Source organism: Tyto alba, unplaced genomic scaffold (genome assembly GCF_018691265.1).
Source record: "Tyto alba isolate M040663 unplaced genomic scaffold, T.alba_DEE_v4.0 Super-Scaffold_7, whole genome shotgun sequence".
Taxonomy (NCBI): Eukaryota; Metazoa; Chordata; class Aves; order Strigiformes; family Tytonidae; genus Tyto; species Tyto alba.
In genome coordinates this window covers 42398109-42425253 of record NW_024881328.1, presented here as the reverse complement: position 1 = coordinate 42425253, position 27145 = coordinate 42398109, and the positions used below count along the sequence as shown (strand labels likewise).

Below are 27145 nucleotides of genomic sequence, written 5' to 3'. Positions count from 1 at the left end.
TTGTTGGAATGGAGAGCATGGAAAAAAGCCCATTTCTTTCTCATTTTTTAAATACTTACTTTTAAGAATGAATACGGGATGTTCTGAAATGGCTCTCTACCCCTTTGAAGTTCTGCCTTCAATCTGAAAGAGATCTCAGGAGTCCAAGTGTGTTTGCGAACAGCAAAACTTGTGCCTTGACATATCCAAGGATGCAAGATCTCAAGCTTCCCGCAATGCTCCCCTGGCATCCTCGTCTGCCATCTGTGAATATCCAAGGAAAACTATTCTGCAGAGTCCCCAGCTGGGAAAAGGTGTCATGCTGACCTGCACATCTCTTCTGGTTACCCAGAACAATTGCATGTATAAAAAAGGTTGTGAGCTCCTCCTTATTATCAAGGACAAACTCAGCACTTCTTCCCATCGGGCAGATCTCGAGTTCTCTGCTCAAGCAGCAAAGACAAGCCCTCGGGACTCCACACACCAAACATCTCCAACAACAAAAGGTACCAGCTCAGACAGAAGTCCTGTTGGCTTAGGAGGCGACAGGTTTTCCCTATGTCTAGCAGTGATTTAGGAACATAGACGCTCCTGACACCAAGTACTTCTGAAAAGGCCAATCTAAGCAGGAATGCAAAATTTAAAACTGTGCCTCGTGCTCCTCAGATAGAAGCCTTGGACTGGATCAGACCAAGACCTCGCAAGGTCCCAGATATGATGTCCCAGGCATGCCTCATGGTGGCACGGTCCATCCTACCACCCTCCTGGTTCCTGGAAGAGCAGCTGCTGCCTGAGGCTGCTCCCCTTTCCTGCTGGAAGCCACCCAAGCCGTGAACAAACACCACGGGCAGGCATGGAAACACCCAAGGCAGCCCAAGACCTTTTGGGTTCCTTCCTCAACACGGAAGTCTCGTGCATGGAGCTCCTCTGGGTTACTCAGGGCAGCGGCACTGGCAGATGTGACAGAGGTCCCCGTAGCCTTCTGGAGTAGCGGTGGGAGTCTTGGCAGCCTAACTACCTCACCGGCCCTAACGTGGCAACATCTCTGAGCAGTTGAATCCAATCCAGGATGCCTGAAACGTTTTTTCCATGCAGCGACCTTATCCCGGCCCCTGCGCACGAGACACTCGGGGAGGGTTGTGTCCTTGCCCTGCAGCGTGGCGCGGTGAAGAGCAGAGCACCGGCTTAAACTACAGCCAGATGGCTTTGGGTCAGAAATTAGAGAAAACTTTCTATCAGGAAAGACAAACAAGCACAGGGACTAATTTTCCGGAGGCAAGCTGGCTCAAGTCTTCCTACCTGGCCAAGCCATCTGCTTTCCCAAGGAAAGAAGGTACAGGACGGGTCTGGGGCTGCCTGGAGAAAATGAAGGTTGGGGGGAAATGCTGAGGGAGCCCGTCAGGACTTTCTGGGGTGGCAGATGCTGATTGCGGAAGCAGCTTCCTTGTTTGTCCCTACACTTGTCTGCAGGGGGGTCCCCAGAGCAGCAGCGGTGGCTGTGGCACCAGGGATGCTCCGTCTTTCTGAAGGGGTCTGGACCCATCTGGTGACCCGGGCTGGTCAGGAAGATCCCGTTCAGGCAGTAACTGCCAAAGGGACATTTTGACAACCACCTCCCTGCAGTCGCCAACAGGCATTGGCATTAGCTGGATTTATAGCGAAGCTTTATCTGTTGCCTGCAATTCTAATTTGTGGTTCATAGGCCATAAAACTCCAAGTTTTCCAGGCAGCGGGGGAAAAAAAAAAAAAAAAAAAAAAAAAAAAAAGTGACGATTGGCTGTTACTGCTGCTTCTTTTTTTTTTTTTTTTTTCCACTAGAGCTGTTCCTTATGCAGTTGTAACCAAATAGTAATCAAATAGACTGTCTGATGGCCAGTGCTGTTTAGTCCAAAACAGTATGGATTTCCCATTTGTAATTCAAAAACCATAGGGTGTAATTTTCCTTGCTTGGCATGAAGCATGGTCGAGCTTCTAGGATACAGAGATGGTCCTGAGGAAAACTGTTCCTGCCTGAAGAAGGATCCATGAGAAATAAACTGCCTTTCACTTTTGGTGAATGATGTATTTTTGAAAAGCATCTCCAACCTAAGCTGCAAAACAGCCATTTGTTTCCCAAGGTGAATATTTATTAGACTCTACATAGTTAAATCCTTTTTGTTCCCACTTAAAAAAATTGATTTTTCTTGCTCCATGCATGGACGGGCTTAGACTTACACTTTAAATTCATCTTCAAAATGAGCTTCATCAATACCAAACTAAAAAGAAACCACAGAACTAAGGAGAAATATTAGCCTGTGTCATTCCATGTGAGACACAGGATAAAATCAGACCTCACAATCAAACTGAAATCTGGCTGCCCACATAGAGTGCTGCAGCTATTTCTGCTTTCCTCTGAGGGGGTGTTATCAGACCACCCAGCCCACCACATTCTAAGGCTGCTGCCTGTGGCAACATACCGAAGGACTGAGCCTCGCCGAGTTTCACCTGCTGAAATGCTGCTATTTGTGGGGTAAGGAGCAAAGTTCCTCTGCCTCCTGATCTCGAGTAGAAAATTTGGCAAGCATTCTAAAATTTGCAAAGTCGTTGGAAAGCTGCAGGAACCCAAAGGAAGGTTGGGGGGAGAAAAAAAAAAAAAAAAAAAACAAACAAAAAAAACAGAAAAAAACCCAAACAAACAAACAAAAAAAAAACCAAAAAAAAACAAAAAAAAAAAACAAAAAAAAAAACAAAAAACAAAACAAAAAACAGCTCAGTAAGATGGGGTTTGTAAGGTATGGGTTTTTCCATACCCCCATGATTTCTGAAAGCCTGAAAAATATTGGCATGTTTACCTTGCAGAGTAATGTCATTGCGGGGGAAAGCATCCAGGCTCTGGCGTATTCGGTGCTGACTTATTATTCAGTGCAGGTAAGATCTGGGGCTGGGTCTCGCAATTCAAGAAAGATGTGGAGCAATGCAAAGGTGCAAATGAAGGTTCGAGAGAGAAGAACCATCGTCTCACACAGCTCCACGTGCGAGCCAGGACCGGATCCCACCCCAGCTATGGGAAAGACCCCGCCGAAGGGCCAACCTCCGTAGGTGTGTGATGTAAGGGAGATTTAGGGAAGCTTTCTCAGGAGGAACACCAAGGATTGGGATAAAATGCATGAGAAGAGAGTGAGCTTTCTGGGGAGGGAGGTTGAACGCACCTCCCTGGGAATAGGTTAGACGCGGAACGCCGCAAGCGTGCAGGCGAGCGCTGGGGTGGGATGGACTGGGCAGAAGCACAGAGCCCAGCCCAGGCGCGGCTCAAGGGATCGCAAAGCGTTTTGGCAAGAGGACCCTCCCCAGGAGCCAAAGGGCAGAGCAGAGAAGCTTCCTTGCAGTCCAATTACCTCGGCGGGAATCTAAAAAGATATTCCCATTGCCTGCGAAGCCGCGTGCCAAGTCTGGTGTTTGTTTGTGTCTGTGTTTATTTCTCAAAGAGTTTCTTTCTCTGCACCCCAGGGAACTGGCTGGATGCAAGCTCTGGCCTTCTCATGGAATAAGAATTAACTCCTGGATCTTGGCAGCACCGGGAGGAGACCAGCTCCTGCTGAATTGCAGCCTGACGAAAGTCCCACGAGCCGCAAGACACCCGAAAAGCAAATGCTGTGTGCCTCCCATCTGTCCAGAGACCCAAAAACCCCGGGGCCATCACTGTCCTGTAGCGCAGGGGCACTTTTAGCATTGCTTGGGGACCTGCTGTGATCCTACTACAGACTTAAGCATCCAGGCCACTGTGAATGGGAAGGGCCCATTGATTCACAGCTCCTTGTCAAATTTGAAGGTGAACAGGGGAGGAAAAAACAAGAGCGAAAGGTGCAGTACTGTCTCAGACATCGAAATAAAACGGTGTTTGCCCGAGCCCAGTTTTCCACCGGGCTTTTAAATTCCTGAACTAACTAAAATCTTCTGGTACAAATTGGTTTTGCTTCTCGAATGGACCATCCCGACTTGCACGAAGGGAGGCTCTGACCCATCGTTTCAGGGGCTACTTCTGTTTTAAGAGAGTGTGAGTAACAGCTGAAACATGTGGGGACTTCAACATTTGGGGCAGTTTGGTGAAAAATCCTTTCTCTCTATCCCCAGTGGGGATAAACCAACGTCAGTGCTCAGAGTTTGCAGGGAAATGAACCGCCGGTTTTGGACTTCCCGCATCCCGGCATCACACATTCCTGCCGGCAGTGAATCACAGGGAGCAGACATGGCACTTGCCCACAGCGACCCAGCTTGGATTCGGGGAAGTCTGGGCAGAGAGGGGGAGAGTGACACCAAGGAAAAAATCCGAGTCACTGAGAAAACGGGTCTGGAGGCTGCCAGGATCGTACCCACCCACAGGACCTGAGCGCTGCCCGTGCCTGAGCCACATCAAGCCAGAGAGCTCATTGCTCTGTCCCCTTTCTTGTTGTCGGCTACAGAAAAGGCAAATAGGCAGCTTTAGACACTTGAAAGATAAAATGCTGATGCACCGATGCCCACCTGGAGTCACCTGAACAGAAACATCAAGAATACCTCGCGAGCTGCAGATGCTGCGGGGGGAGTGGGGCTGTAGACTCGAAACACCAACTGCTCAGGGGCCAAACAGGCACCTGAGTAGCCGGGGCTGTTTAGCCAGCTCCATCTAGCAGCCTAAATCTCATTTTAAAGAAAGGTGGTCTCTGGAAGAACACAAGATCCATCTGATTTGTAATCTAATCTAGTGACATTCATGGCAAATAAACTGTTTTCCATGGAAACCTATCTGCAGAATGATAGGCACGCCAGATGCCTTGATTTAATCAGCCCATATAATATCCTTAGTTATGTTTAAACATCTGACCCATGCTAACAAGATCGGGTACTTCAAAGCCGGGTGAATCATTTTTCATACCAGAGAAAAAGAACATCAGAAGAGCCAAATTCACAGCGGACACCCATTGACGTCCCGTTTGCCAGCGTGCGTTTACCATTTTCACTGACCTTGGAAACGAATGCATCACCAATTAAATCATTTCTTCGGAAAAGCAGGGTGGCGGTGTCCATATTCCCGTTGGACACCACGTGGAAGTACGTCTAGCCAAGGCTGCCCCGTGAATTTTGTGCTGTTTTGGAGTGGGAGGATGCATATTCTCCATGTTTCTGTGGCATTTAAAATGCTCTCTGTGGAAGAGCAAACACAAACCCACAGCAGTTCAACCAGCAAAGAGATCCTTTCAGTGTTACGGAAGTCCGAACGCACATAGAACGTTTAACTGTCCTATTTTTTGTCTTCGGATAGCACAGTCTTATGGGATTCATATTTACCTGCACCTCATTCCTTCTGGCCTTTCTCGATGAACGGACACATAGACAGAGTGAAGAGGAACAAGGTTCATGCACCAGCAATGGGAACAGTAAAACCTCCTAGCGTTGTTTGCATTGGCACAACGGGTTTTGCCGACATCTTTGCATCGTTCATAGTCTATGACGCGTGAGATATTTAGGGTTATCACTAAACTGAAAGTTCATGGACTAAACCCAAAGTCCACTGAACACCCAGCAAGAACAACTCCCAGCAAGAGGGACCAGACACTGTCTCAAGCTACGGAGATAAAAATAATTCTCAACTTTCAGATTTCACAGATGGCCTTTAGGCTACAGTTCTGTTGGAATGATGGGTGATTCGGACAGAACACTGTGGTACTGTGGCCCGGAGGCCACAGAGATGCTGCAGCTGGCACGTGTGAAGGCGCAGATAGAACCATAGAATAATTTAGGTTGGAAAAGACCTCTAAGATCATTGAGTCCAATCGCACACCTAACACTGCCAAGTCCATCAGGTGCAAGGTGACCCACCTCCAGACTGGTGGCGGTTGCCAACCGAGGCAAGAACAACCTCTGTTTAGATCCTCTGCCTTTAAGAAAGTTTGCACTAGTGGGGGTTGGTAATTATAAAAAGTGATATTAGGCGGGGAGCTAGGCTAATCGGAAACTTCTGCTTTCCTAGGTAGTATTTATAGGAGGCTTTACTGGTTGCTTTGATGAAGGTAAGGACTTGAACGCCTTTAAACAACAGAAAGTCTTGTAACACATTCGTTACAAAGCAAAATTCCTCTCCAGCTCGACAAGAAGTATCTGGAGGTGTGCTCCCGAGCGCTAGCGTGGTGGTGAGATGCGAGGAGGATTGCCGTTACACAGACTGCAGCATCCCAAGGCTCTCCGTGGCCCAGCAGCTTTGTCCCACCCGGCGCTGCTCGGCAATGACGTGCCGCTCAGAGATGCCACCAGCCACCAGCACATCACCGAGGCTCCATCGCTCACCCGTGTGCAAGACGGCACCGTGCTGATGTGCCCTGGTCTGCTCTTCAGAGCGTCTATCCGTGAATCTCGGTGGTGTCCAACCAACCCCTGAAAACGTGCTTGGTATCCGCTACAGCACCCGGTCTTTAACCTCGTCCCAGGACAATGGGGAACAAAGCAAAAGGAGCCTCATTTATAAAAAATTATAATTGAAACAAACTGAACTGATGTATTTCCCAGCTGCTGCTAGCGTAGATGTATGAGACCAAGCTGCAGCTACCCTTAGTAATTTGAAAATACAAGATAAAAAACTAAATTAAAATTGCATCTATTGCATCACGAAGCTCTCCACGACAGACAATCTCATGGAATAACATGGATATGATCAAATATTAGAGAAAACTTCCAGAAGCTGCTTGCATACTGATACGAAATGCTTAACTGATGAAATTTTCCAAAATTAAGACTTGTTGGTGAAAACTGTGTTTTGTGGGAAATGAAACAAGGGATGAATCTGTTATTACACCCCGGCTGCAAACAAAAGCGGGCTCAGAAAGGCCAGAAACACCCACAAAACACTCCACCCCACTCCCCGTGCCTCCGTAACCTTCCGTGCCTCTAACCGGTACCACAGCTCACAATGCCGTAAGTGTGACACCACTCCACGGAGCTAACAGCGCTCGGTGCTTTTCAAGGGATTTCTTAATTTAACTTCCAATTTATGAAGGCATTTTACCATCCTTCAACTCTCATTTTCTCTGAGCAAACACAGACCCAGCTTTGCAAAATGTTAAATAAATGGATGTCGCCAAATTATTAAAATTAAAGGCAAGTGCAGAGTTGGCCAAGCGAATCGTGGCTGGAAACCAACTTCCAAAATTCCCTGAGCAGCTTTCAGATGATTGTGGAAAGACGCCATCGGAGAAAATGCTGTGTCTGCAAGCATCACCTCACCCTGGTATGTTTGGAAAGCTCACAGAAAGCATGTGCCACGGGGAGTGGACTGTGTACAGACCATACATCATCCCGCTACCTTCGGGGGGACGGCCGAAGCCATTAATCAGCAAAGGTTGTCTTACTCCATCTTATCCATCTTAGCTTTATTTTTCTCTCTGACTTCCTAGTGACAGAAGGGTCCCATGAGAACATTTGGAGATGCTTGTTCCTGGGGCTCACAGGTACTTACGCCTGCCACCGCTCCCTTCTTGCTTTTCGGCAAAGGCTTACCTGAACCTTGCAGTAACTCACAGCCTTTGCTAGCCATACATTTGATGGGAAATGTGCATTTTCAGTGTTTTTCCTGTAGCTTTTCACCCACTTGCAACGTGTTCGGCCGTCGCTTTCTGGGTTTGGATGTTTTAGTACCTTTTTAGGATAAGGATCGTGCCACACGTGAACTCCTGGCCAGGCACACTCAGGCTGGCTGATTTTCTGTTGGAAAGATTTGTTGTGCATTTTACAAACACCAGATGCTCGATGATGGGAAAATAAAGCATACTTTCCAGTAAACAAAAGCAGATTTCATTTGTCTCTGAAGCATAAACAAGGGGGGGGGGGGGGGGGGGGGGGAGGAAAAAAAGTGCAAAACAGAACAGTACAAATCAGGCTCGGGGTGGGGGGGAAAGTGCTGAAAGCAGCAGGAAATGCGTGTACCTGGAGACGGGTTAATGAGCTCCGCAGGGCAATTAGGGGCTCCTCGGGGGCTGGAGGCTCCTTTCCCCCACGCAGGGCTGGCATGGGCACAGGAGCCGGGCAGCCAGCGTGAGCTGCCCCATCTGCTGGGCACACCGCAGGTGAGCCGCGGACCTCCTACGTTTTCTTGCAGGTTGCAATTTGCATGGGACAGAGAGCTCATTTGGGAGGGAAGACAAGCCCGAAGGAGCTGATAGGGAACAAAATAAAAAAAAAGAAAAAAAAAAAAGAAAAAAAAAAAGTTTAACAAGTAGAGGCTTCCCCAGCAGCGGCTGGGGGAGTGGAAGTAATGCATGCTAGAGGAAATTCTTCGAGACTGCCGTAGATTTACTGCAGTCTTGGTTGGTTCTCATAGCCCAGAGCAAATATTTGAGCATCACAGGGTGCATGGCAAAACCTTTTTTTCTTCCTTGCTGCTGCAGGAAAGGGAACTCCGCATTAGATCTTAAAGCAAGATTAACGAGTGTGAGTAATAAGGAAAATGTTGCAATGCCATTATATAAACCAAGGACAGACTCACCCGTGAGCTCTTCTCCCCAGCCACACATGAAATTCAGTGAGGTGACCAGAAACCCCAGCCTGTCCACTCCAGAAAGACAAGGGAGAGGGGACAGGCTAACACGGCATGCAAAATCACGGCTGCGGCCTAGCAGCTCTTTAAACAATTCCGCATTTAATTTTCCCAATCTTTGCAGCTCAGACACATGGATCTCACCCAGCTGATGAGAAATCTGTTCTTTCCAAGCTGCAGCACAAAGATGCTGCCGCTGGACCCACCGTCCAGCAAGGTCGTGGGTACCACATTGGGGTGGCTACCACACAAGTCTGGGGGGAGACACGCTGGGAGGCAGGAGGGAGCCACTGAGCTAGAGGAATATCGAGGCTGGAGACGTTAGAATTTCAGATTAGGGCTTGTTTTTCTTTGTTTTTAATCACCGTGATTCCAAATCACTCGATCGTTTTCTTCCAATTTAGGAGAAACTCATTTTGCCTTTAGAGGAAATGCTGGCACCAGCTCAGACAAACATCTCCCGTGTGAAAATAGCAGGAATCCTAAAAAAGGAACTGCGCTCTTGACTGGAGATAGCTACAGGGACTAAATCCTCAGGTACCCAAAATGCCCGGTCTACCACCTGAGCTAAAGAACACAAATTTGTCTGGGTGTTGCAGACGGAGCCTGCACATCTGCTAACCCCTAGGAAGAAAAGAGCAACCACCAGAAATGCTTGCAGCTTAAGCTCGTAGGGAGTTTTCCAATTAAAATGCTGGGAAAAGCTACAGTATAAGACTCAAAATATTCTGAGGAATCACACTGACTTCTGAGTACTCTGATGCCAGGACAAACCGAGGAGCTGGGTACAAAGAAAGCAGGAGCAGAAACGAGAGGTCTGCAGCCTGTTTTGCAGGACGGGGTGGGAAGCCAAGAGCTGGGGTGACAGCAGCCACCTCGCACGGAGGGACACGCCGGCTTATGGAAGAGGATCTGAGGCGGGGGGGAGAGGCTCCAGAGGAAAGCTTTCTCTGCACATTCCCCACTGTTTACGTATTACCTGCCCTACCCCCTCCTGAAAATTGCCCCGGGGTGGCAAGGCAGGAGTTGGCATCGGTGTAGGAAACCAGTGGGCAGTCCCTGCCCGTAACCCCCTTGCAGGCAGCGCGGTTCTCCGGCCCCCTCCAGCGGCTACGAACCAGGCAGAGGAGCCAGCCACAGCCTCCCAGGCCACGACTCCTCCGGCTTTCCCAAATCCAGCCCCTGCTCCTTGCAGCACAGAGCCCGGACTCCTTCCCACGGGCGAAGCAAATCATTAGGCAGACAGCCACGCTCTTGTACCACGGTACATCTTTATTCTGCTGCGCACGGATCCAGGCCCACCACAGGTACCTCCCTCCCGCTCTCCGATCTAATCTTGCTGCTACACACACTCATTTTACCCTGGGCAAAAAAAAAAAAAAAAACAGAGCACTGATTAGCACCTCTTGAGGTGGGACTCCGTCACCTCTGTTCTGTCCTGGGTAGGTTCTTTACGCTGCTTTCTTCACTGGAACGGGAAAGGGTTAAAAAGCTGCTGTCCCTCAAAGGCTCGTTTTGGTATAAAAAGTGCTTTGCTTGATTTTTGGGGGATGGGGAAGAAAAAAAAACAACCAACCAACAACAAAAAAAACAAAACAAAACAAAACAAAAAAAAAAAAAAAAAAAAAAAAAAAACCAAAAAAAAAACACCACCACTTCAACCCACCAGATGCTGCTCCTCTGCTTTTTGCAAAACTCCCCAAAAGCAGGAAATTATATTTGGGTAGCAGCTACCAGGATTTCATGCTCTGGAAATCCCCCCATAGCAGCAAAGACAAGAAGAAAGCCTACATGAAAAAGACTGCTTTGGATCTGCTTTGCTTATTCCAGGTCTGTTTTGGTTCTTTAACTGTTTTCCAAATCTTGTTACCCCACCCAAGTTTACAGCAAGGCCACACAACATACGCTTTATATATTATTTACAAATATAATAGGCATCCTTCGATATAGGGGATATATACTGCAGAAAAGTTTAATTTCCCACCCATGATTTCACAGTACTCATTTGTTACTCATGTTATCTGAGCATGCCCCAGAAACAACATAGAAAAGAATACATTTACAAAAGAGAATGTTCTGCTACATAGGAGAAAATGGTGAAGTCAGAGTTAAGGCAAAAAATAAATGCTGTTTATATAGTGTGAAGATATAGAATATGCATGTATTACTGGGATTTCATATTGGAAGACCATTGTTTCTGGGGTTTAAAAAGGACAGGGACAGCCAGGGGATATAGGTTCTGGCCCTACAGGACAGGACACCAAGGTCTATGGATACCATGAATCTATTTTGAGATTCATTATTATCCCTCTACAATGAAAATTCCAGATCTTCTAAGTCTGCGTATTAAACCACTTCACTTATGCAAAGCCAGGTTTATGTAGACTCAGCAATCAATGTACACAGGGACTTAATCTAACGGTTCTCTCTGCGCTTACAGCTTAATATTATGTGAGTTGTCCCCCTGACTCCCTTCCAGCCCTCAAGCCAAAAGAAAGAGCACTCAGGTTTAACACTGAGACCTTTGCAGGAGGCACAGTCCCTCAGTTAAGATGGAAGTTGGAGGGGTAATCCAGGCAAAATCCCTCCTGCACGTTGAAGCTTTGGTTCTGCAAATGTCCGAGTGACTGATGAACTTCAAGCTCGTTTGCTATTGGCTTGGGAGAACCATCCTTTGACAGGTGGGTCGGGGGCTGCAGATATCCATGGTCAGGGGAATCCTTTGGACTCCACATTGGTTGGATTTGAAAACTCACACAGTCCTTCCCTACCCATACACACAGAAGCCAAAGTCCCCACTCCCAGCATGGCTTGAGCTCACCAGTGGGACCTGCAAAGGATTTGTATCAGTACCAGGTACTGACATGGGAAGAGGGTGTTCTTTGCAGTTTCACTCGCATGGGAGGGAGTTAGGGTGCTGGGAGGGAGCAGAGCTGCTAGGCTGGTCAGGGTGCCACTGCTGGCTATCCAGAAGCACGCTGTAGGACAGTCTCAGGCAAGGGCACACCAGTCAACAAACCAAATACAGAAGCATCTCTAATTAAAACCGCAACGGGTCATCTGCAGAGGCTTAGCTTTAACTATCCACTCGAGTTACATCGGACACCGAGTTAACGACTAAATTCTCTGAATTTCCTGGGGCCACCCTCCATCATTCACACTGTGGCACTTCACTGTAGCTCATCCCAGGTGGAGCCAGCCCTCCCCAGATGAGCATGTGCCCTCCCCATCCATCCTACCACCTTCGCCCAAAAGGCACCAACGGGTGACCGATTTGCAAAACTGTATGAACAAGTAAAAACCAAGAGGAAAAAAAGTCGACCCGAAGAAGCTGTTGCCATGGCATTTTCTCAAGACAACCTACCTCGTTTTCTGCCTCTACACACTGGAGCTAGAGTGTATGTTCGGCCCGTGCTCCTGCAAAACATTATGGTTCCACCAGCAAGGTGACAAGAGGCTTTACAACCTGTTTGCATCTTTCAGGCATGTTAACACTTCTATAAAGCAAGCGCACAACTCTCAGGCAACATGCTCATGGGCTGCCCTGGCCTCCAGCACAGTGAAAACCTAAACCATCTGCAAGCTTGAAAAGGAAACAGTGCAAAACTGCTGCCTTCTCACCTTGAAAACACGCCTACAGCTACGTATCCTTGCCATTTGATCTCACCTGATGAGGGTTTTGAAAGTATCCTTTGCTTTGGTATCTGAGCACTGAGTATAACCACCACACTTTAGCCTGTTGTCAGCAGTGCAAATTTTGCCACCTTATCCTAAAATCAGTGAGTAGAGCAATGTAAGGGGCCAGCTGGACCTTCCAGGCACAGCCATGGAGCTGAAATAGCAGGAAACAATCAGGAACTGCGTTTTTTCCTGCCCTTCCTCCTTCCCTGAAAGCATCTTGGAAAGGCACGTGTTCTTCAGCAGATAACAAAGCACACAAGCAAGTCCACTGTTGCTTATCGAACTCCACCCTAAACACATCCCATAACGGGAGGACCAGAAACTGAACTGCGGTTTTTCATTCGTTTATGCCTCTGGAAAAAGAAGATTTTGTAACTAGTGTCAAGACCTACGGGGCAAGTCTACGGGGCAGCCTTGAGGATCTGCTCCTATAGTGGCAGGATAGCCAGGGCTGTCGGCCAAAGGCACTCAAAACTGAAATGCAGGGTAGCTTAAACAACCCCACTTCCCCGTCAACGAGAAGAGCGACCAGAGCTAGATCCCATTCCCAGGAGGGACTGTCTTACTGTCCTTGCCATCCCATGCTTAACTCAGCTCTCAACAACAGGTCCCTAGGCACTAATACCATACAATACATAAATCCCCAACATCTTTAGGATCACATCTGGAAAAAAATACCCTTGTTAACTGCATGAGCATGGGAAGAACATCTGGCAAAGACAAATTGTCCAAAAAATCGACTTAGAACACGGGGACTAGGAAGAACTTGAATCAGTAAAGTAAAAGCAAGTGCCAGTTACCATCTGAGTTTTTACCCAAGATCCTGAGGGATCGTCACCTCTGTCCTTCTAAAGTTGCTGTTTTGACAGTGTTTCCTATACAATGACTATGTCACTACCTTTAAGGAGCTGGCTGACCCTGAGATCCCAATGAAACTGCAGAATGACACTCTTCTGTGAGCTTGTGACATGAAGGTAAACGGCAACATAGAGGCACTGGAAATCAAAGGAGCTCAGGCTGGTGGATGCAACACTGCATTTAGAAGCACATTATCTCCCGACTCTTCAAGAAAACACAAAAAGTCCTTTCTTCTCCCTTCTCCACAATGCTGGTAGAAGCACTATGCAAACAAAAAGACCCGTTAAGTGGGTCTGGGAGGGTTTTCTCTGGTTATACTGGCACTGAGGGATATGGAGTAAAAGGTAGGTAGGAACTTCTATCTCTGTGCACTGTGCGTTGTCTGCTACTTTACTGGGCTTCCAGTAACATCATAATCACTGCAATATTGCAAGCACGCAGTCTAGAGACCATTTTGGTGTCTTTTCCTTCATTACCACACAGATCTACTCACAGGCATTGCATCAATGTGCAAATCCGGCACAGCAACACAGCAGTTTAATTCAGCAACCCCTCCATTGTTGCTCCTGATCACTCTCAAATATTCAAAACCATTTTACAGGGAAGAGAAGATGCATTTAGCCATCGCTTTTCCAAAAAGTACCCTAGAAATCTTTCAGGTTCACGTGCTGGCTTCACCTGAGTATCACAGTCGTCCTTGTCGCACCACCACTGCGGTGGCGACGGAACCATCAGGATCACAGTCCCCCCCAACAGGCTGCGTAGCTATCAGTTCCCAGAGGTGGAGCTACCTTTTCCTCTTCTCTCCAGGTTTTCTCCTTCGTGCTACGGCAGCGCTCACGAGACTTGACCCGGTCCCAGGCAGTCGGGAGGAGGAGCGGCCAGCCCCTGCCTCGTCCATTACAGTGCTGGAGGGAGAGCCAAGCTGCCACAGATCTGGTGCTCTGCAGAAATGACTCAGACAGGATAGAATTACATATTCTGCTACTCTCCCATCTGTGCGATGGGGCCTCTACACGGAGAAAGCCAAGTCAGCAGCTACCTTGCAGCACGTAGAGACACGGATACAATTTTCCAAGTAACGCACAGCACTGGACAAGAAACTCGGTGCATTTCACACCAGAAGAGGACAGAAGAAAACACACCCACTTTTACAGCAGCAATCACGAACTTCGTAAGGAAGAGAAAGGCCAGGTACTGACAGCAGAAAGAAAACAGCGCTGTTGTTGTAAAACCCTTACCAAGGCGAGGAGAGACTCCCTTGCACCCTACAGGACAAGGAAAAGCTTAAGTACGGACACTTTCCCCACACAGAAGTTCCGCTGAGACCCAAGGTGTGTGTAACACAGATCAATAACAGAGGTAGAGTCATAACAAACAGACATATGCTAACAGCTATAGGATATATTGTATTTGCTCATGTAACAGCCGCACACGCTTATCGGTCTCATCGCCCAACCAGTTGCAAACAAGAGATCACCAGTCAGGCAGCCGGTAGCTTAAGAACTGACACACAGAATCACTGCACCCTAAATTTGGGGGGGAAAATCACAGGGGCAGGGAATTATGTGCACTCCATGAGCAATACAGTATTTCACTGTTGGGGAAGGGTTAGGATTGGCACCTGGCTTTAACAGCGCACTCATTTACCAAATCAAACTGTCTCGGAAAGCAGCCAGTTGCCCTTTAACTGTGTTCGTGAAGTAAAAATTGTTTAATGGGGTCTGGGACTGGAAGGACGTGGATCAGATCCAGACGAGATTTGCCAAGTATTCTTCGCACAGCTATGCGGCAGAGAGACAAGAGGCTCCGGGTGCGGCCTGCAATGAAGAAAGCAGAGAAAAACCTATTGAGGGACAGAGAGAGGAAGAGGGGGGGGGATAACAGTGTGTAAATTGTGCTGAGCTCTGGCTGACAGCTGAGGAGCCATTTACCCCTTCCAAACGCCAAGGCCACGACCTGCACAGCAACACGAAGGCAGTGCAGGAGAGCTGAGCATGCACAAATCCTCTCCGTGAGGAGGCCAAACCTTTCGGCCAAAGATCTGGAGCAACGACAGCTGCCACACGGGCAGCTTGGAGGGCCAAGCTGCTGGAGACTGCACGGGGTTGTGACCACGAAGCCAGTCCCTGCATGAGAGGGGTTCAAGAGATCACTGCCAAATCCACGCCAGGGGAGGCTGCGAGAGGCTTTATACTATTCGGATCATTTTAAAATCATGTGGACTTTATTTTTGCTCTAATTCACCCCCTGGGAATCAAGAGCATTGACAGCCAGCTCAGGCCTTAACCCAACTTTCTTGTGAGGGCTTCTTTTGAGTTCACGGAGAGCTCTTCCAGCACAGAGACAAGAGGATGGTGGTGTCCATGTTGATTCAGGAACTGGACTTCCAAGGCACCACTCCACTGTCCTGCACGCTCTACCTGAGGAGTCCCATTTGTCTCCTAAGCCCAGGCTTAACGGAAACCACCTGCTCCAGCTTACACGCATCTCTTCTCAACAAAAGTCCAGGCAGGTTTAAAAACCAGGCACATGCAAAGCTGAATAACTTCAGGGTGGGGGCCAGGGGCTGTATCCCACATCCTGAATCCCTTTCAAATTTCTCTGCGAGTTCAAGAGGGAAACCCACTTCCAACCCTGGTGCAAAACCCTGCCCTTCACCAGCTGAGCCTGGGGATTTTACGAGGTGCTGCCCTTGCTGGAACAAGGGTGCACACTGTATCCATGTTGCTTTTGTTATAAAAAGAAAGAAATAGCAGGTAAACTTAGGCATGTTCAGGTCTGAGGCTCTGGTTTACTTCTTTTGTAACTCATCTGCCTCCCAGAGGATGTTGAAGTCAAAAAGCCAGCTTTTCCCCACCTTTTTCCACCACCAGCTGAGCTCCCTCCCGCCACTAGTCACCACCATTTGTGACTTTACTTCCCAAGTAGCCTGTCCAGATACAGCTACCTCTTGGGTCCCTCCCTGGGCCGCCCTGCAGAGCACAGGCTCACTCAAGAACAGTGAGGGCACCTCTGCATGGCTTTGGAGAACTGGGTCTCACTGGGTAAGTTATAACCTCACCAGTGACTTGCAGACCCAAAGCCCAGCTCTGCTAGGACCCCACTGCCTAAATCTTGCCTCAGGATGCTGCAGACACAGTTAGGCAATCAAAAAGAGCTGGGAGAAACATAAAAAAGGTGAAGTTACAGATGGAGGTTGGGTTGCTGAGAGAGGTATCGCTGATACCGGAAGGACTCAAGAGGGAAAACACCACGTGAATGTACAAAATGCAACAGGAGAAAAACAAGGAGTCTAGCTGGAGGAAAAAACAGGGAGTCTAGCCACCGGGTTGAGTCACCAGTGTTGTCAGAGCCCGAGGCAGGCAGCAGCTGGGCAACACTGCAGATCCGTGCCCCACCGTCCTCTCCTGACTGCTGCCTGCCTGGCCAGCCACAGCTCTTTGGGAGCCCTATCAGGGGTGGTGAAGTCATTAACGCTTAGCTTAACAGCTTGTTAAACCCCAGTTATCTTTTTGTGTGTGTTAGAATTGATTTACACTTTTAAGAGGTATAACCTGTTTACAGGATCTTTTTTCCGCTTGGCTGAAGTCACTTGAACAAACAGACCCAAAAGAGGATAGAAACACCCACCCTACCACCTTAACATCTCCTAACTGCCAAAGACACTTTCCAAAGAGTTCTCCTGAATCCAGAGCTAGATAAAGCCAGCGCCACTGCAGTAAGTCAAAGGCACTCACCCCTTGCTTCTTTGAACACCTGCAAAGCCTCAGGGTTCACTTTGACCCTTCCCGTGGATTCAACTCCCAAGGTCTCCACTTTCACCAGGTTGAGATCGGCTCCAAAGTCAATCAAGAGGTGGACGAAAGCTGCTTCGCAGCCATGCCGCAGGACAGCGTCCATCACACACACCGGGGAGCCCCGGGAGAAGCCCTGGATGTTGATGGGCCCACAGCAGTTAAAATCCGGGTTGGCTCCAGCCTGGAGCAGCAGCCGAAAGCACTGGAGGTTGTGGTAGGCAGCGCTGATGTACAGCGGGCAGACCACCAGCGTGGTGAGGGGCCGCAGGGAGAGGCTGGGCACCCGGGAAGCAAGGTGGTGATTCACATCCACGTCCGCGCCGTACCTGGAAGGTGGGGGGGAGGGCAGAGAGGGAAGAGCAGAGGTTTGGAAACAAGGGCTACAGCACCATGGCTGCAGCCCCGGGTGACAAAATGGCAGGGGGACGAGGCTGAAGGACACCCAGAGGGCTAGCACCCTGCCTGTCTTTGGTACTTCTGAGGCCCAGCCACCCAAGAACCACCCATACCTACCCTCAGATGAGCCTGGGGGCGCTTCTGAGTGGGGACGTTGTATCCAGCATGGTCTGATCTTCAAGAAGCAAAGCTGTTTCTCTGCCCGCAACAGCCCGGGCTTCGGAGAGAGGAGAAGCAGCTGAGGAACATCCCTCCCGGCCCTCCTGAAGGATGTGCCAAGCATGGCCTTGGCACAAGGGACAGGTCAGCCCTGAGCCAGCACCACGGAACAATGGATGCTAATGAGACGGCTGAGGAACAGGGATGTTTCCAAATGACTCAGTTGAAGAGATGCAGTGAAATAACTTCCCCACCAAGATAAAACGGGCCAAAAAGCAATACAGGCAATCGATCTGACTGTCACAAACAGCGGGGAAATGGAAACAGACATCTGAGCTCAACAGCAAAACATATATGACAAAATCCTGCTCCCGAAGGAGCTGGGGTGGTTGGAATCCCATCAGAGATCCCGCCAGGGAGTCAAAAAGAGACCTTTTCCCTAGCATTCAGCTCTGCTGAAGGGATGTACCTGCCAACTCTGAGCATGCAAGAAACTGGAAAAGCACAAAATAACTGTGTCAGAACCTCCCGCTCTCCCCGTCCCTCCTGCACAGCTCTGTTCACAGGTTGTATGTTCCACTAGCTACCGCAGGAGAGATTCCAGTTCACCGGCCAGCACTCCAGGCTCTGAAGGGGAGAGCTCTGGGAGCTGCAGCAGCAAACCTCTCCAGCCTTTTGCAAGGGGCTCCTGCCTCACCCTACCCCACGGAGAAACCCCTACCTCTCCTCTTCGCCACACGGTGCCCCGGTGTCCCAACTGCTCCCTAAGCCCTGCAGCCAGAGCAAAGCGGGCTGGGGCTTGCTGCGGCGCAGAGAAGGCATGCAAGCAGGCTAAAGCCCTGCTCAATGGCCACCAGCATCGTCATGGAACAGAAGCAGAGCCCGCAGCATACTTCTTTTTGGTAAGTACAGATGGCACTAAGTTGTGAACGAGCAGAAAACAGGGCTTATTGACTTTGGTTTGTTTTGGTTTTTTTTTAATTTTTCTGTAGGAAGGGAAGAATGCAGCCAAATAAACGGGAGCAAAAAGGCCAAGCGTCGCGCTCTGGAAAAGCACAAAATTTGAAAAATGGCAGTGCTGCGGAAAGAAGAGATGGCAGAAATAAGCGTTTATTTCCCTCAGGCTGGGTAACGCCCAAGCAGCGGGGACACTAACCCCATCCATCCACTTCACATGCAGCTTGGATGGGAAGAAGGAGGAAGACAACACAATCCCCTAAGGAGTAGCTGGTTTTAATCGCAGCGCTGCAGATCAAGCAAAGCCCTGTCCCTTCTCCACACAGAGGGACAAGAGGTCCCTTCACCTGCCAGTCCCTCTCCCAACACTGCAAACTAAGCGTTCAGAGAACTAGGTTTTTCTGTCTTCCTAAACAGCATTATATTCCATTCTGCAGTTAATAAAACAAATAAGGAAATCACCTGGGGACAAATCCTGCCTCAAGGCAAGCACTGCTCTAGCTGAACCCAGTAGGGGCTGGTCCCCATCCAGCAAATACTGAACCAAATGCTTCAATTCTGAAGGTGGGAATAGGCTCATGAAGCACACACAGAATATGGGCCGAGGAAACTTGTCTAAGAGCTGAAAACGGCGTGCAGTGTATTTTTAACCCAACGCACAAGATCTCCCAAGCATGAACACTTTGGCTGAGATCTCAAGAGACCAGTGGGCTGGAAAAACGCAGGAGAAGGACAAAGCTGAGGAGTAACAACACTGCTGAGTGCGAGCTGGTCCTCGCACCAGGTGCGGGACCGAGCTTCACTTCCCAGGCCAGGTGGTTGGCCCGGGGATCACTGCGCACTAAGGGGACATTCCCATCTTTTGGGGACTTCCACAGCATTTTGCTGAATCTGCAGCGCTTCACAGTGCTACGAGGCACTGTGCAATGCACAGAGGACTAAATAAGAAAAGGCATCCGTCCTCCACAAGCAATCACACACGTTCCCTGTAGATAAACCTCTTAAAATGAGACTACACGAGCATTTAGAAAAAGTCATCCGTGCTGCTGTGGGACTTTTGTAGGGCCACTGCTTCCTATGGCCACGGTCCTGACCAGACAGCAGGTATCCCTTCATTTCAGTCCTTTTTTTTTTTCCATAATTGTCATCAAAATTCTCAGTGGAAACCCTCAATTCAAAACAAACCACAAAATTCTACTTTTATCACAGTCAGGCATGCACCTGAGGCACTGGGGTGCTGTGTCAGATCTCTTTTTCACTGTTTTAGTGTGGCAAAAGGATCCTCTCATCCTTAAGAGGCTGGCTCAGCCCCCAGTTACGCTGCAAGTACAGTGCAGCAGTCTGATCCCATCGCAACATGATCGCATCACAGGCTGTTAGGAAAAGTAATCTACACCTTGGCAATGTAACAATACATATTTCCGCCAGCTGTCTTACAAAATGGATCACCGCTCCATAGCTGTGTGTATTTACTATTAATGGATACAGTTTCATCTATTCCTTGGCTAGCTGGTTCAGCACTCGTAGTAGCATTCAGGAATCTTGACCGTGCTACCGTATGATTTAAAAAAATATGAACCAGGTGATGTTTAGACACCTGCAGCAAGCCTGACCGGGTTGGGCTTTCTCTTCAGGACATTGAGGCTCTCTCCAGGTGAATATGCTGAAATATTTCCTTATATCTCAGTAAAAGTATCTTCCTCCTTGCATTCCCCCTGGCAAATCCTTTAGATCAACGTTTTAAAAATCTCCGAGTGAGCTCTGTAACATAAGACCGCATTTTAAAGTCAGCAACTCCAAACAGATCTGTGAAATCTGTACTCCAAGATATTTGAAATTTTGGGCAATCTGACAATTTGGTATTAGCTTAGCAGCCTTGGGAGAGACATTGTCTAATAAAAAAGATATTGGACAAACTCCAGTTAATTTTTAATCCTGAAAGTTTTCCAAAATCTTGCTTTTAATATTGCTGGCAAGGTATCCTGAGTAGACGACACATAAATCAATGCATCAGCTCTCCATGTGCTGCTGAAATGCCATTTGCTACATTTCACCCTGCATTAGTGGATGTATCAGGGGACAGCCTCGGGAATGCAGCATGTGAGCTGGACCCTGTACCAACAAGCACATGGCGATGGGGACATCCTTCTCCCAGCTTGCTGAGAAAGGAGCAAGGAGGGGGGACCGTCTCCCCTTCTTTCTACTTGCCAGCTTCCCTAAAGCTGCGCTCGTATGGAAGTTCACTTCCCCACAAGCAAAAAGGAAAGGAGAAAATCCCCAAGTATTTTGAAATTTTTCTAATCAAATCCTTTTGGTTGTTCGAGCATTTGCGGTCATTGAAGGGATTCCTCAGAACGCATTTCTGGGTGAATCCAAGTACACGTTCTTGTCTTTTACTATTTCTTTCTATAACCTGTATTTTCCCCTTATGATCTTTTATTATTTCGTGCCAAGGGCCCATATAGTTGTTCAGCATGGCCCCTTGTACAAAAAGCTTCCAATTTAGAAGAAAGGAAGTATCACTACACACTGCAGAGGACAGAACTCCAGTTCACACAGCTTACTGCTAGACCCTGAGCCCAGTCACTGCTGGTGCTGCAGAGGGAGTTTCCTGAGGGATGGGAGGTCACCAGTCACCCACCACCCAGCTAAGGCTACTGTTCATCACCTCATAGCGATGGCCGTCGCTCCTTGCCCCAGAGGTGCCACCCCTTCAAACAGAGCTGTGCATCAGGTGTGTGGCAAGGGGAAACTGAATCAGATGCCACGGAGGGTGTCCTCATGATGGGCAAACACCAGGCTGCCAAGAACAGCCAGTGCCGGTGACAAGCATCTCTCCTCCCAAGGACAGAAAATGGCTGGAGCAGGAGAGCTAAGCAAAGGAGAGATGTGTTTCCAAACAATTTTTGGTTCGCTGAGGGATCCGCCTCGCTCGTAAATTCAGCTGGGGGCATGGAGCTGGCAGTCAATATAGAGGTGGGGGTGAAGATACTTTTTTAAGATTTGGATCCGACCGAATTGCGGATGGCGGGCTCAGAAACAGAGACTCATCTCTTGGGCTTTGCCTTAGGAGAACAGGCATGGCAGCCAGGCAGCAGGGCACAGACCTGTTGTCGGGGCCAAGCGATAGGGAATACAAGCATGTCCCTTTGGACACCTCTCCACCCTCTCTCCCGTCCATCTCTTGGCCAGCTTCACCAGGCACCGGGCATGCGAGGACGGACCGGATGCTCTGAGGCCCATGGGGGAAAAGACCCCGAGGGAAGGAGAGAGGGAGGTAGAGCCACCCCTCTCTCCAGCCTGCACCCGAGCTCTCACCTGATCAGCTCCCGCAGGATGTCTGCCCGGCCCACGCGCGCCGCGTGGTAGACGGGGGTGCTGCGGTGGTGCCGGCTGCCGTTGGGGTCAGCCCCGGCTTCCAGGAGGATCTTGGCACACTCCAGGTGCCCGTTGACCACGGCCACGTAGAGGGCGGTCTGCCCTTTCACGTCCACCAAGTCGATCTCGGCCCCTTTGCGGAGGAGGAAGTCGACGCAGGGGCCGTGGCCGGCGGTGGCGGCGATGCGCAGCGGTGTGCAGGGCAGCCAGCCGCAGCACCACACCGACTTCTCGTTGATGCGGCTGGCACCGGCGGGGAAAAGCGATGGGTCAGAGAAGCCCCGCGGCCGCCTTGCACCACCCCGCCTCCCCCCCCCCCCAGCCCCCGAGGAAGACGCTGGGAGAGCCCCAACTGCTCCCCTGGAGCTTTTCTTCCCCGTTTTTGGACACTTCATAGCAGCCCTGAGAAGTTCCCACCAATAACCTGAGTAGGCACCGCAGGTCGGTAGCCAGAGACTACGACACGTACCGGAGTAGTGCCTGCAAGATGGGCTTTATCACAGCTCTGCTGTGTCAGGAGCTGCGCATACGTGCAGTGAGGGACAAAACCTGCCTTTCAAATCTCAGTTAAAATTACCAATTAAAAAAACAAAACAAAAACAAAAACAAAAAAATACTCCCCTTTTTACAGGGAGATGTCCCAGATCAGCAGTGACCGAGCTGGGGACCACAACCATTTAATTCAAGATGCTCCAAAAGGGGCAGAAAGTCAGCAAAGCAGCAGGGAAACAGCAAGAGGACAGGGGAGGAGGGGAGCAAGGTACAGGAATGCAGGTGCGCGTCCGTATCACACCGCCGGCAACATCCGCACTCAGCCAGGCACTATGGGACCAATACACACACAAATCCAGGGAAACTCAGCCCTGCCAGCAACGAGCAAGCTTGGGAGGTACAGCCACCCTGCACTGAACAGCACAAGCAGGCCATTAGCATCCTTGTTGGACGGCTGTACTGGCATAAGAGCCTTTTCCAACTTATCGAAAGAGATGGCTCTAGCTGGCGGCTGCTTGGACCCCTTCTGAAACAACCTGCATTAGCTGCCATGCTCATCCAGATCTCAGGTTAGCCCTACAAATCCCATGAACACCCAGCCCTTGCTCTCAAATTCTCTGCAAATCACTGCAGGTACCATTTTAGCAGAAACACGCAGAGGGGAAGGGATTTCTTTTAAGGCCAACGTAGGCTGGCGAAAGCGCTCTTTAGCCAGCACAGCAGTGGATTTGCTCTTCTAGCTCACTCCATGCAGGCCCACGTAACTGGTACAGAACAAAGCAGTTTTTAGACAGTGCATTGACAGAGTTTGCTAGGAGACCAACGCCACAATTTTTTTTTTCAACCACGTTTTAGGAAGAGGAGTAGCAGAAACCCTGAATCAAGCCCTCAGCTGCCCGGTCTTATGATCAAAGTGCTCCCTTTAACCTCGGAGGTTTGAGGATCACCACCCAGCAGCTAACCCTAAATTCAAAGAAGTCACTTCTCTGCCCACTCCATCACCTGTGGGATGGTGCTGGAGGTCCAGCCCTCCTCCTCTCACCAAACTTTTGCTTTTTCCTACCTGGCCCTGCTGCCACAGGCTTCCCACGTGACACGGGACAAAAATAAGGCAAATATCTCACACCAAGGGTCCAAAGAGCCGCAGCTGTCCAGGTGGCAGAAAGAGGAGTTGGCTCATTCTCATTTTTGCTGAAAGGAGACCTTTTCTGAGGCTGGGCAATATTTTGCACTCTAAGCAGTTTTCTCCACGGTGCAGGAAAATTAATTAACTTTCCCCACAGTCACAGACTTAGCACTGGGCAGATTTTCTAACGGAGTGTTTTAGGTTGATACTCGACTGTAATCCCTTTTGTATGTTTTTCCCATTCTACGTGGGCTCCTGTTTTCACAGTATTCCATTTCTACCCCGGGCCTGACGAGAGCCTCGCGCGCGGCCGCCGCGCTCGTGAACTGGCTCGAAATTTGCCTCTTGGGAGACTACGGGGGTGAAGAGGGATGATTTTGGGGGGGGGGGGGGGGGTGAGCGGGAGCATCCTAACAACCGTAAAAACGGAGCGAGGCCGGGGTCCCCCCGCCAAAAAGGGAGCAGCTTGGGAGACCTTGGCCAAAACTGCTGCAGCGGGACCTCGCAGCTGGGTTTCCCCCCCCCCCCCCCCCGCCGTGAGGGTCTCCACAGGCAGCGCGGAGGGGTGCGGGGGTGGGAGAAGCCCCCCTCCCCTCACCTTTGGAAGCTCTCCTCTTGCAGCAAGCTCTTGAGGGTGGGCAGGTCCCCCACGTAGGCCGCGTCGTGCAGCCGGGTGTCCTCGCAGTGCTCGATGGGGTGGTCGCAAAACTGCTCCCGCAGCCACTCCTTCAGGTTCCGACCTGCGCTGGAGGAGACAGCCGGGGGGGGGGGGGGGACACACCACATACACCGGGCTGAGCCCTGCCCAGAGGGACGGCCCGTTCCCCCCCACCCTCCCGCCCCCCCAAACCGCTCTCCCCGCCACGTTACCTGCCTGCCCGCCCGAGGCGGCGGGCGGGCCGCCCTCCGCCATTTTCCCCCCTCAGCACGGCCGGGCCGTGCTCGGCCTGGCTCCCCGCGGGCAGCGTTTCCCCCCCTCCCCGGCCGCCGCCCTCCTTCCCTCCCTCCCCGGGCCCGGCCTGATTGGTGCCTGCCGGCCCGGCGGCTTCCTGCCTCCGCGTTAAGGTGGTTTGTTTTTTGTTTTGGTTTTTTTTTTTTTTTTTTTGTTTTTTGGGTTTTTTTTTTGTTTTTTTTTTTTTAATCCCCCGGCGGGAAGGAGGCGGTTCGCCTCAGCTGCTGGAGCGGTTCCCCCGCTAGAGAGGCCCGACCGCTGCTAAGGCGGCCTGAGGGCTCCTTCTTCCAGCAACTGGTCTGATAATTCACGAGTGCCGCCTCCCCTCCCTGCAGCAAGCGTTGGACCGCTGGTAGAGCGGTCGGTTTTGTTGCTTTTTCTCAGGCTAGGCAAGGCTCCCCGCAGCTAAAAGCGGCGTAAGAGGCTGTCTATGCTCGTATCCCCCTGTTTTCCCCTGCAGCGGGGGTCTTCCGTCAGCTTGAGGGAGAAAACAGCCCGTATGTGAGGGTGGACGGAGCCGCAGCAGGCAAAGAGCAAGCGGAAAGGCAAGGTGGCCCTGGAAATGCCGCCCAGAAACAGCCAGGAGCACAAAAAAGCCGTCGCTTTGCTCAAAAACCCACCAAGCAGCCTCAAATACAGCGCCCAGCCCTGCAGCCCTCGCCCAGGAGGAGCGGGTGCGTTAGGTGCCCGCATGGGCAGGAGGAAGAGGTGTGAGGAAAGACGCGGCCCGCGTGCCAAAGGTCTGGAAGGAAAGAAGCTCTCGCCGAACCCGGCCCCCTCCCCAAGGCATTGCTGGCAGGCAGGCTGCTGGAGCGGCACCGTGGCGTTGGCTCCCTGGCGCGAAGCCGCGCTGCCCAGCATTCAAAACGCACCCTCAGCTTCTGGAGCCCGCGCTTATCCAGTCCCCGGTGCCGGCGGGGAAAGGTGGCAATCCGCCTGGCTGTCCTGCGGCTCCACTCCTGCTGCTCCGTGGCAGGGTATCAGTCCACGGGCGCCAGACTGCGGCTGCAAACAGGTTTTCTTGTACGTATCATAATTTGGGCTTGGGCGATCCAGAGGAGAGAGCTGCACATTGAACCCATTTGCCTTGCCTGGTGGGAGGTCAAAAGGGGAAAGGAATCGATGGGATTTTTCAAATCCATTGGCGCTGGCTGGCACTATCACCTTCCCCAGCCTGCAGTCCTCATGCCACTAGATGAGGCAGACGCGGGGCCAAGAACTATCCCCTGGAATGAACTGGCTGCCGATCTGGAAACCTGACTCAATGTCTGTTTGGCCCTCCTTGAGTCAAAGGGACCAGATCTGGAAACCAGGCAACGGGGCTAGGTGGAGCTCCAGCCCTCAGCTTGGTCAGCCCGCATTCCCCCCCACGTTTGTAAAATGCTTTCTAGGCTTGGGATGGGCTCGGGCAGAGCTTTCTGAGGTGGGCTTGCCCCAGGGCTGGCCGCTTTTCGGGAGATGCCTTTGCTGAGTTTGCAAGCGTCCTGATGGAGCACACCCCCCACCCTCCAGCGGGCTCCTCCTCATTCCTTCCGTGGCTTCTAACCTCAATCTAGAACTGCATCCAGCTACAGAGCCTCTCTGTGACCCCCTCTGTGCCTGCTCACAGGCAGGGAAGCAGGCATATACATCTCAGTTCCCTGTTGCTGTGCCTGATGATAGCACAAGTCAGACCAGAGCAGTTTTCTAGCTGTTGCGTCGTCTGCAGCCCTTACAGATTTAATGGGAGGAGATTTAATGAGCTCCCCCAGCTGCAAAGCGTTCTGTTGGACTGCTGGCCAGCAATGAGGTCTCATCCAGAGGAAAAAGGCATGTTAGTCCAGGGGCTTTCATACACGTGGCCCCTGACCAAAAGCCATAATGCCTGTGTGCACAAGGGATAGTTACTGCGAGGGACAGAAAACTTTGTACTTCTGTGCCTTCACAGCAAGAATGCAATGCCAGTTTTCAAGGTTCTTAGGAACAGGCCGCTCCTCCTCAGCACAATTTTTCTTTAAAATAGATTTGTTTACTTGCTGTGTCATTTGGAGCTGACTCTTCTCCTGTGGGTAAGTGTAGACACATGAGAAAGGGGAGCAGAGGACGCAGTAGTATTTACTTGCAATATGGTAGTTGTCTCCATGGACAAAGCAGAGCCCCAGAAAGGAACAAAATGGCTGGTAAACAGATGAAGCTGGAATGCCAATGTCTGGATCATTTGTGATTTGAGGTTCATTCAGTTCTTCTTGCAGAAAATGCCTCTGTTTAACCACTCTCTTCTGCCTCATCCATGTACTTATATGTATTTATGTACTTACGCTGCAATGAAAGACAGAAAGTTTTTACATACCATATACTTATATGCCATACCATATACTTTCTAGCAAAAGTTTATCTCCTGAACCAGGCTTTTTTAATCTTGGTTGGTTGGTTGGTTGGGGTTTTTTTTTGTTTGTTTTGTTTTGTGGGGGTTTTTTCCCTTACATGAAAACCAACCTATCTCATGTTGACCTAACAAGTTCTTGTACAAGGGTGGTGGAAGAAGAGTGACTGGGATGGCTGAATTATCCCATAATCCTTATAATAATCAGCCAGTGCTCTCTGTAACTGGAACAGTGCTGAAGTCCACGGACTGCTTCTAAAGACTGCAAAAGGGAGTAGCTGCTTGTTTGAGATACACCGAGCAGATCATCCACTGGCACAGGACAGCCAGTGGAATCAGTGGCTCACTGTCTTGGCATACGTTACTTCTAGAAACCTGCCCTGTCTGGGCCCACCACCAGAAGGAACAATCAGCCAGGGCAGGTGAGCTCACTTGGCTCCTCTTCCCTCCATGACCAGCACTT

At 50.2% G+C, this 27145-nt stretch overlaps 1 protein-coding gene across 3 annotated transcripts; it reads right to left on the bottom strand.

The window, feature by feature from the left end:
* Positions 1-9773: 9773 nt before the first annotated feature.
* Positions 9774-24342, bottom strand: ASB1 (ankyrin repeat and SOCS box containing 1). Of its 3 annotated transcripts, none has more exons than XR_006164559.1 (6): positions 24239-24342; positions 23967-24108; positions 21691-21993; positions 16801-17186; positions 13852-14880; positions 9774-9883 (listed from the first exon to the last, which is right to left on the bottom strand). XR_006164559.1 is itself a non-coding variant. In XM_042784232.1 (6 exons), exons 1-5 carry the CDS (start codon positions 24279-24281, stop codon positions 14747-14749), a joined length of 1008 nt encoding a protein of 335 aa, XP_042640166.1. In that variant the 5' UTR covers positions 24282-24342; the 3' UTR covers positions 9774-14004; positions 14711-14746. The 3 variants fall into 3 exon arrangements, 2 of the variants coding, with proteins under 2 accessions (XP_042640166.1, XP_042640165.1); XM_042784232.1 differs by having other exon boundaries at positions 9774-14004; positions 14711-14880; XM_042784231.1 differs by having other exon boundaries at positions 9774-14880.
* Between the last annotated feature and the right edge of the window lie 2803 nt (positions 24343-27145).